A 10,618-nucleotide genomic window follows, 5' to 3' on the forward strand; every position below is an offset into this window, starting at 1 on the left:
GAGAGAGAGAGAGAGAGTATATAGTAAATGCCGAAGAAATAAAGGTACCGGTGATCTTTAAAACTTAGACAAGTGGTTTGTGACAAAATGTATTGCAGGTTTTACAGTGACTGTGTGCCCTGCATTCATATATCAACAAGGTAATAATTTCCTGTAACACTAGATACCGGACCAGCCGAATCCTCACCCCTATCTTATAAATACCCTGTCCCTCCAGGTGGGCAGATTACCCAACAGACTGTACCTTTGAAGGGGTTTAATTTGTCTTAGGTTTCCATCTCCTGCACATACAGACAGGATGTATACAGCCAACCTCTGGAGAGGTATATGCTCACATATTTGCTCAATATCAAAAATGCCCTTACAACTGCAGATGTACGACATTGCATTACTATTAGATGAATGCTTGGTGTTTTAGCCAGCTTGGAAATATATGGATAATGGCTATCTCGTTGTTTATGATCATTGACCTATGCACTTTTTGTAAAGCTTTCTCTTGGAAGTTGCTTTGCATAAAAGCGTCTGCTAAATGAATAAATGTAAATGGTTCAAGGTCGTTTTGCATATTGGGTCTTTGCAGTATTCCATTCAGGAGTTCAAGGTGGTGGTGACTGACTGGTGAGGGTTTGTATATCTTCTAAAAGCTAATCATCTGTGATACTTCGATTCTTTCTTGACATGGGAAATGTTTTTTATTTTAGAATTGTAGGATGCCATCTGGTGGACTAATCTGGGAATGGAGTATGCACAGGAGAATGAGATCTTTCAAAAAAGTTATTTCTGGATTTATCGTTGCAGACCTGTTAGCTTCAATTACAGTACTCAATATAACACCGGAGTTCTGTTTGTCTAAACAATAATACATTTTTGCTGGTGTTTTGTCTGCATTATAGACTTAATTGTATAGTACTTTGTTTGCTAGCGTCACACGTGACTTGCCGTCCTATATCTGACTGTTGCGTAAATCTGTGAGCTGAGATTACAGTCTTAACCTTTCCCAGGTTCTCTTTAAATAACCATTGCTCTTAGCCTCAGTCTTCGTAATCATCAAGCACACAGCCACCTTTCGCTAGGGTTTATTTGCAAGATATACAATAAAACATTTTATATACAAATAAATCGTTCTAATTTCAGAAAATGCAGGTTCATAGGTGTAGTTACAAAATGGTATGCAGACAAAATGCATGCAGCCAATTTATGTAGGCTACTGTTTGACTATCTCAATTTATTTGATAAAGATTTACAAGCCCATTGGAGTCAATATTTACATATTTACAAAAGCCATCAGTGATCTGTTATTCAATCCCTGAGTGTAGGTTATGAACGTGAGCTTTGGTATTCTAAAACCCTGAGTTGAGCACGCATTCACCACAAAATCATAATTGCCAATGACATAAAAAATACAAAAAGAAAACGTTTTACTTTGAACTCTGGACAAATTGTTTTCCAGTTGCATTAGTAATGCAATAGTAGCTGATTGTGAGATTTTGACTTCCACAGTGATGTTTTTTTTTCAAAACAAAGAAAATCGTCACTTGTAATGAGCGTTAGTTTATAGAAAATGTATGAGTATATTAATATAAATATGTGTGAATAAGGCTGTAGAAGTGTTAATAATATTAGTAAGGGGTTAGGGCTAGGGTTTTTATTATTTTAAGATGAGATAAGCATGAGTTATTAGGTAGTAAGGCCCTTATAAGATGCACATTAACATGTGTTAGTAAGACTTGCTAACTTACTAAGGCCTTATTACCAATTAACGCTCATTACAAGCACCTGGATCTGTAACTACATGTTACCAACAAACAAACAAATAAAGCCATTGGAGTCCAACAGGGGAATATGGTGTCTGTGGAATAAAATTGTAAATATGTTGGCGGTGCATGGACTTTTATTTCTTCTCTTTCTTATTCTTTTCTTTCTCTGCCTTATCTTTCTCTGCCTTTTTTTTCTCCTTTTTCTTCTCATCTTTGATCTCTTTGTACTTCCACTTGGGTGGCTCCAGGTGGCCCTTGTGCCTCTTCTTCTTCTTCTCCTTCTTGGGTGTAGGCTCTCCAGACTTGCTGACCTTGATCTGAGGGATGCAGCCGGAGGGGAACACGCTGTTCCTGTGGGCCATGCTGCGGTGCATAAAGCTGTGTGCCACACCATTAGGGGCCAGCGACAGCATACTGCCTCTGCGCTCTGTGTCCACACAGCAGGCTGCAGTGATGGACTCGGCTGAGTGAAGGGAGGGTGTTATGCAGGAGCTGGAGCTGGTGCTATGGCACACAGAGGTTTCCTCCAGCGCCTTCACCGTGTGCTTCTTCACCAGCTCCGGCACAGCCAGGCGCCTTTTACCTGCCATGGGGGGACTGGTGGGGCAGAGTGGACGGCAGGCAGTGGCTACCAGGGGGCTGTATAAGCCTGTGGTCATACGCACCATGTGATCCAACACTCCGTTATCCTGGGGGTCTCTGGGAAGATTGAAGCCAAAGGTGGATTTGAGTCTCTGGGTGATCTTTTCACCTGCACTCTTATTGGCCGTGGCTTTGGCCACTAGCACTTGGAGCTCAGGCCACTCGCAGACGTAGCTTTGGCAGAACTGCTCAGCTCTGGGCCTCAGGTTGAGACGGCGGAGGCGGTGTAAGGTATCGAAGCGCCCCGTCTTCAGGGCCCAGTCTCGGGCACATCTTCTCTTTGTAGAGTCGACTGCGTTGATGTCAGCACCTTTGAGACATAGTAGAGGAAGAGAAGGTCTCTTTCAGGTTATTTCAACTTGCAGGACAATACAATTGTAGTACGTTAAATAACATAAACATGAACATTTTCTCTGATCTTTTGGGGGGCCTTATTGAATTTCAGTTTTGCTGGTCACAAGAAAAACAACACTAAGGAAGGATTTGGCTGAGATTTTGAGTTTGACATGATCCAGTAGACATGATCTCATGACGATACCAAAATAGCCCTCCAACCAGCTTAATCCTCGGTCAGCCAGGATCTGCAGTCAAGTAAAAGATTACTGAGATTTAGTTAAGGTGGGATGATGTCCTCCGAATGATCCCTTAAACCTGTCTGGCGTCACTACTACACTCACCTACCCAGAGCTGAATTGCAAACTTAGAAATATACAGCACGGTATGATGATCTTGGCTACCAATACTGCCTCCTGACACTCACTCACCAGTACTCTTTGTTTCAAATTGTGTTCTGCAAACAGGAATTATGTGGTTGGTACCAACTGGTTTTGTTAATTCACTTTCTACACCATTGATCTATACTTACAGTTGTTTCTCTATGTCTGATATTCCTCTTAATCTTCTCAGTCTTCTTTCCAACTGTCTACTCTTGAGAAAACATCACCCTGTCTGTCTTGTGAGGTTAGCAGCCAACCGTGTTTATAACCACTATTGGCTTAATCTTCCTATCCAACTTGACTCTTGATTCAGTCAACTCATTAACCGGTGGCTGATTAGAACTGTTGTACTTATGGTATGTTATCTAATAACACACACGTGTACTAAATGTCTCATGTCACACTGAGAGAGAACTGGGTAACCAATAGCCAGTTTAGGCATATACAGTGCTCTGGTTTCCATCACATATGCCAGGTCTCTTTAAAACTCTTGTCACTATTGTTGTGTTATATTCAAACTGGTGTCATTACTACCTGCCATGATGAGGGTGGCTACAACTTCATTGCGGCCCTGCATAGCAGCTTTGATGAGAGCTGTGAACCCTCGACAGTCCCTGATCTCTGTGTCTGCTCCAGGGTAGTAGTTCAGGATATAGTTGCATGTGCTGATGTGACCTGGCCAACAACATAATATGAGAAATGTAGACAAGTTGTCAGGAACATTAGCACAGACAAAATAGGAATATACCTTACACATTGTACCACCATACATATTGAGTGTTGAGCATAGCACTGACCTGCTTGAGCAGCGATCATCAGTGCAGTGTTGCCATCATTGTCTTGGTGGTTGATGTCTATGAAGGGACAGTGATGAAGGCCGTGGACTATATCCAGGAAACCTTTGTAACATGCTATCATCAGACCGTTCTGTTGGGGACAATTTCTTTTTACTCAAATATGACATGTATGGACAGAGATAAAAAAAAAAGTGCAATACTTGATTAGTTCAGGCCTCAGTGTAAAAAAAAATCTTTTATTATCATAATTTCAACTGGAGGACTTTTGAACCCAAAGACTGGGGTCTGTCAGGAAATCCTACCCAACCATTGATGTCTGTCTCCATGACCTCCTCCTTGGTGACTCCCCTCTCGAGAATGATCTTGAGAGCCTGGGGTTCGTTCCGAAAGCATGCTGCGTACAACGTGGAGGCAGGACCCCCTTTCCCCTCGTCCCGCTGATAGTCAGGAAGCACCGAGTCATCAGAAAGTACACTTCCTGAGTCGGACTCACTGCCAGACAAAGACACCTCAGAGCCGTCCTCATCAGGACCGGTTCCTAGGAGGGGGTCCTCGGACGTGGAGGCCATCTTCTGTCTCACAGAGACCCAGAAGCAGAGCAGAGGAGATGGACTTAGTGTCAGCCTACATCACCTCTAGCACACTGAGGAAAGGTAACAGAAAGGTAATGTATCTTCCATGGATCAGGGAGCTGACATAGCTTCAGATAGACAAGACCAATAATGACTGACAACAGCACTTGTCAGATTCAGACTGCCGTTACATTCCTTAGACACCACTGCATCTACCTGGTTAGTGTTGTTCTTTGCTCTGCTCACTCTACATGTTCTCCCAAATAACACTTCCCAAACAACATCTTTGCAGAGTCAGCAAATGACCTTAGCTCAGGAAAATGATTGGCAGGTAGATGCAGAGTAACTTCAGGCTCAGTCAGAAATGACCCTGGCTAATCTGTGTGTCGTGGTGTTGGTGTGGCTCGGCTGTCTCAACGTGCTGTTGGCTCCTAATGTTAAGTAACTGGATCAGCATTAAAAAGCCATGCTCAATGCAGCAGGGCTAAATCAGGTAAGGACAGTACAGGAATAACCTGGGTTTGATGTTTTAGCTCTGGCTTCATGTCCTGGAGTCTAATGGACCGTAGGTGTTTCCTCTTTCAAATCAACATTACATGTTTCAATATACAACTGGATACTATTAGATTTTGATAAATCACAAATTCATTATTATACTTTCTGATTTATGGTTGATTGGCCTGTTTCGCCTTGTTGGACATTGTCGCACTCACATTCCTCAACTCAAGTGTGTACTAAACAGTACATGGAAATGAGAGTAATCTCTATCACAACTCAGAAACCAACTGTCTTCCAGGGACCCAAACCAGCTGATGGATTTTCATAGGGGTCCATGAAGCAAACATCTCCAAAGCTTCCTAGTGTCAGACAAAAAAGCACTCTGTAACATGCTTAGGGATTTGCTTTACCTTATTTTTGTATATTAGGGGCTGAGGCAGAAAAGTTGTTTACAACTTGAAGCTGTGTGGGTTGAATGGACATGGTTTTATTTGAATAAAGATGGTCTTAAAAAGGCCCTTTCTTTGGGCTGTTTTGAGGGTACAGTAATTTAACTCATTCACTTCAAACAGAAAAAATGTCTAAATTACTTTTGTGTAAAACATGATTTTCAGCAAATTGTAAGTAAAAACATAAGGAAATGACTTACCATAAATTGAAATCTGACAGTTTTCTCCTACTCCTTAGATACAAGAGCACAGCCAGGTAGAGTATGGAACAAAACAGCAGCCTGCAAAAGTCAGATCCCACCTATTCTTCTCTGTCCTCACAGTGTAAAGGTGAGCCTCAGTTTCCCATCCAGAGCAGCATTTTTTGATGAGCTGATCTTCATTCCACAATCTAGCATGATGACATGACAACTAGAGGTGGAGCTTTAACCATTTGTCCATATAGCTTACAGCAGCCATCTCTCTCTCTCTCTCTCTCTCTCTCTCTCTCTCTCTCTCTCTCTCTCTCTCTCTCTCTCTCTCTCTCTCTCTCTCTCTCTCTCTCTCTCTCTCTCTCTCTCTCTGTCTCTCTCTCTCTCTCTCTGTCTCTCTCTCTCTCTCTCTCTCTCTCTCTCTCTCTCTCTCTCTCTCTCTCTCTCTCTGTCTCTCTCTCTCTCTCTCTGTCTCTCTCTCTCTCTCTCTCTCACTATTTCTCTCTCTCTCCTCTCCTTCTTTCTCACTCTCTCCTTCCCGCTGTCTCTGTCTGTCTCTCTTTCTTTCTCCCCCTCACTTTTTGCTCTTTGTATCCATTACTATCCCTTAGCATCTACAGTATGTACATCTATGTCTGGAACTCTACCCAACCTGTGATCCTCTTTGTATTTTGTGTAGTAAAGCTCTTCTTGACCACACAATGGTGCTGTTTCTGATACCCAGCTGACACTAACACACACCCTCAGTCTACCCAGTGAATTCTAACTAAAGTAAATAGTAAGACTTACTAGTGAGACTCACAAGACTAACTATTACCAACTAAAATCACAAGTCTGGCTAAAATAACATATGGCAGTTGTCTTTGAGTCTACTTGAGCTATTCTGGGATTTCAGCTTGGGAATGATGGATTACTATAACTAGGCGTCTTCCAACAACTATTCATTCAGAGATGTGTTCGTTTTGTTTTCTATTGCTGAAAATTATAGATCACTAGATTGCTAAATAGGATAGGTTGTGGAGTGACGCTAGTTTCTGCAAGATTTAAGATTGATGAAAGTTGTTTTTGTGAAGTCTTGTAAGTCTTGGTAAATCTTTGAGACATACACTGGGTCAAAAGCTAAATGTGTGTGGAAGGAGCATGTGGTTGCATTATGTTTTTTCTCTTTCCTCCCATTTGATAGATGGTGGAGATAAGGCAGTAGAACTATGCATAAATTGGGGCAGAGGAGACATGAAAAGAGTAGGAGGAGGGTTGTAAAGATGAAGGAGGAGTGTATGATGAGGAACGTTTTATAGAAAGTCTCCGGTTTATTACACTTTCTTCCGTTGGGAAAAAGTAACTTTTAGACTGAATGAGTGGATGATCTGTTTTTCACTGGGAGTGGACACAGTCAGAGGTTAAGGAGAGAGACATGACTGTGCTCGTCAGAGAGCTTTTGGTACTCTGTTGACCAGGACTGCTTGAAAACGGATCCCATCTCCACTCGGAAGGACGGCAGATCTGATCTTCAACTCCCCTCAGGGAAGGAAAGAAACTGCTATTCTCCTCCTGAGGATTTTACTGTGCAGAAAGTCCCTGTGTGAGTACAGGTGAGAGAGGAGGCAGGGAGGTGATACTGACATAAACAGAATAGCAGGCGTTTACATCCTCCTGGGAAAGTGAAGTACAGAGGATCTAAAGAAAAAAGAAACATAAAAACCAAAGAAGGACAGAGAGAGGTGCAGGATAAAGGCACTGGCTGACATCCAGGGGCGGACTGATAAGCTTATGGACTCCATTGCTGATACACTCACATCCTTTAGACTATGGAGTCAGAACTGGGTGAGTGTGCTGAAATGGAGCAAGAGTAGTTCATGTATAATGTGGCATGTATGGTTTGGCTGGAATGCCAATGAAATGAAATATGTTAAATGTATGTCTACCATTGATTAAAACAAATAATGGAGACTGTGGATAATTAGTACACCTGTGAGTGAGGTAATCTGACCCATAGCGAAGTACCGGTCAGCAATAAGCTAGCTGGTAGCTACCATGTAGGAAATAGCTTGCTATTGCCAGGAAGTAGCTATCAAGACATTATCAGTCTATAAGATATTACACAAGCCTCACTTATTAGGATGAGAAAGAAGGGGAAGTAAATAGGAGAGAAAGAAGAAACAGGGCAGTCCTGAATTGTGTATTGTTTGTAAAAGCAATTTTTTTATGAAGGTTTGTATGAGCTCTGTATAAAATCAGATCTGAAACATCAAACTGCAAAAAACAAACAAAAATGCGCAACGATTTACACTAGTACATTAATAACCATGGAACTACATAGCAACCCCTTTACTAACAACATTTTAGCAATGGGAACTGCGATGTAGTTAGACTTCATTTCGTTTTAGTGGTACAAATGAAATACACAAGTGAAACTTGGTACAAGAGAGGGTAGGCTTTCCAGGAGTAAGGGGATGTTAACAATGATTTTATTTTGGTAACATGACCTTCAACCTTCTTACACTTTTGTAATAAATACCATTAACACTTAATACCATTTAATTTCATAACTTTTCCTATGTACCTACACTGTTTTTACCACAGGAATTGCTATGTATTTACAAGTGTAGTTTTTTTAAGTGATTGTTTGCCATTTCTATTCCTTAACCCTGTTATGTTTAAGATCTTAGAGAACAATGATGATGGCCTGTTACTGGGGGAGGGGAGCTGGAGAACAGAGAGAGGCTTTAGGGGGAGCAGGAGATCCAGTGGTGTCCAAGAACACAGAGGTAAGTAGGTACCAGGGCTTGGCATTGGAAGGGAGGAGGGTAAGTACTAAGTGTATTTAGTTATTCTCTCATCAAATGTAAATTTCCCATGCAGAGAGCAAGTGAGGGGACAACTAGCATACAATAGTCATCAATATTATTGCATGTTTTAAGCTGCTGTACTGGGACTTACCACAATGCGGCAGCACAAGACTGAATCTTAGAGTGTGTGTGTGCGTGTGTGTGTGAGAGTGAGTGTGTATGAATTGAAGACAAACAGTGTAGTTAAACATAAGGAGTGACTGGGCCTGTCTGCAGTTGAAGGGCTGCAGGCCAGAACCCTGTAGTCTGTCACTATCCATCTCCCCACCCCCCTCTCTTTTCTCCCCTCCATTCCCCACACTGTCTATCATATCTGGTTGGGCCATGGCTCCAGCCAGGGACAGATAGGGGAATTGGAGGTGTGGGACAGTAGTTGGACAATGGCCATATGCTGGGCAGTGGACAGATGCTGAAAGGCCTGAATTGATCAACTAAACTAATGTGTGTGAGAGTGTGTGTGGATGAGTTTAGGTTGTATCTGTAACAATATAGTAATCAGGTTGTTTTTTAATTGTCGCTGACTCCTGTCCTGTCCTGTCCATGATGACACACACACCACTACATTAGCAAGCACACACCGTTATACATTGGTGAAAGGTCAGGTCCTTTCAGCTCACTGGACCATCATTTAGCAGGGCTTTTAAAAGGCTTAAGTAGATAGCCAAGGGACCCAGTGCATTTTGATATTTTTATAGTCGTAATCTCCTGGGTGGATTGAGATTCCTGTGTTGCACTGGGCAACCCATGACATCTGTGTGTGTGAGTGTGTGTGTGTGTGTGTGTGTGTGAGAGAGAGAGAGAGAGAGAGAGAGAGAGAGAGAGAGAGAGAGAGAGAGAGGGAGAGAGAGAGAGAGAGAGAGAGAGAGAGAAAGAAGTGGGAAAGAGGCATATATACCTCTTTCCCAAGCCCCTGCTTCCCTGAGCCACCTACATGTACATGTTTACATAAATAATTGTGAATCCTGGGCCACAGTTAGATGCTACAGAGAGCACACACAGCTGTGCTGGAAAAATCATATGGTCATGAATACTTTATCTGAGAAAAACAGCCATCATTCCATGGACTCATTTTTGTTCTTTCATGTGTATGGGATATTTCCCCTCTGTACTGAATTCTCCTCTGTATAAAGATATATATATTGTAATGATGATCCTTATGAGGCCAGCTGTTTTTCATAAGTACAAAATGTGTGATCATTAGTGAATATAATTGAAGAGAGAGGGGAAAGAAACACGATGACATCTCTGGACTGGACATAATCCCTGCACAGTTGATAAGCAGAGACTGGTTAGCTGAAGAAGAGAACAGGCTAAGAAAGAGATGATTGTAAATCTGAACAGTTATAAGAGAGTGAACAAGCCAGTTAGTGCTGGGTGTATTTGTGTCCAGCTTTAATATCAACTCTGATTCCTTCTCCTGTTTGGTCTCTGTCTTTCATATTCTTTCCCCACTGCTTCGAAACTGCTGAGTCAGTTGTTAGACTGGAGAGAGTGTGTTGTCCTGCTGCACTCATCCAACAGTAGAGTGAGAAAGGTGGTTGTGTACTACATTTACATTTAGTCATTTAGCAGACGCTCTAGCGACCAACAGTAAGTTAAGGGACGTTCCCCCGAGGCAATTAGGGTGAAGTGCCTTGCCCAAGGACACGTCATTTGTCATGGCCAGGAATCAAACCGGCAACCTACTGATTAATAGACCGATTCCCTAACCGCTCAGCCATCTGACTCCCTAAGCTTGTGTATTAAAAGATAGTGTTTACATGTCTTCCTTTTAAAACTTGATGTTCTAATGATGCTGGTTGACAGTGAAAAGAAGGAGATTCTCTCAGGGCCACAGCGGTTGGGAAGAATGCATCTAGGCATTTCTGTAAATGTCCTACTTCACTTGTCGTTATTTCTTGAGGCTGCTAAAAATGACATGGATACATTTAGAAAAAAACAATAGCATGAGCCAAGTTCTGCTAAGATCTTTTCCCAGACAGTTTTGGAGCTGCCCTCCCACTGAATATTGTGTTGCTGTGTCTGAATAGAATAATCTGTGGTTATTTTGCTTGTCTTTTGTTTTGTTTTTTTGACTGAAAATGCAGTGATAGGAGCTTTTAGAGACCACAACAACGTGCAGTTGCTATGGGAGATGGAGTAGAATG

The 10,618-nt window shown here is 42.1% G+C and overlaps 1 protein-coding gene across 1 annotated transcript; it reads right to left on the minus strand.

Moving 5' to 3' along the window:
* Positions 1-1,891: 1,891 nt before the first annotated feature.
* On the minus strand, positions 1,892-4,481 carry ankrd33ab (ankyrin repeat domain 33Ab). Its single transcript, XM_067245502.1, has 4 exons — positions 4,215-4,481; positions 3,913-4,042; positions 3,650-3,790; positions 1,892-2,709 (listed from the first exon to the last, which is right to left on the minus strand). Exons 1-4 carry the CDS (start codon positions 4,479-4,481, stop codon positions 1,892-1,894), a joined length of 1,356 nt encoding a protein of 451 aa, XP_067101603.1.
* Positions 4,482-10,618: the final 6,137 nt, after the last annotated feature.

Source organism: Osmerus mordax, chromosome 1 (genome assembly GCF_038355195.1).
Source record: "Osmerus mordax isolate fOsmMor3 chromosome 1, fOsmMor3.pri, whole genome shotgun sequence".
Classification (NCBI taxonomy): Eukaryota; Metazoa; Chordata; class Actinopteri; order Osmeriformes; family Osmeridae; genus Osmerus; species Osmerus mordax.

Excerpts from the sequence above, each read along its gene's own strand:
- ankrd33ab (XM_067245502.1), bottom strand. The coding sequence starts at position 4,481 with ATGGCCTCCACGTCCGAGGACCCCCTCCTAGGAACCGGTCCTGATGAG. Across the intron at positions 4,043-4,214 it reads AGACAGACATCAATGGTTGG|AACGGTCTGATGATAGCATG; the intron begins GTAGGATTTCCT and ends TGTCCCCAACAG. Across the intron at positions 3,791-3,912 it reads GATGATCGCTGCTCAAGCAG|GTCACATCAGCACATGCAAC; the intron begins GTCAGTGCTATG and ends GTTGTTGGCCAG.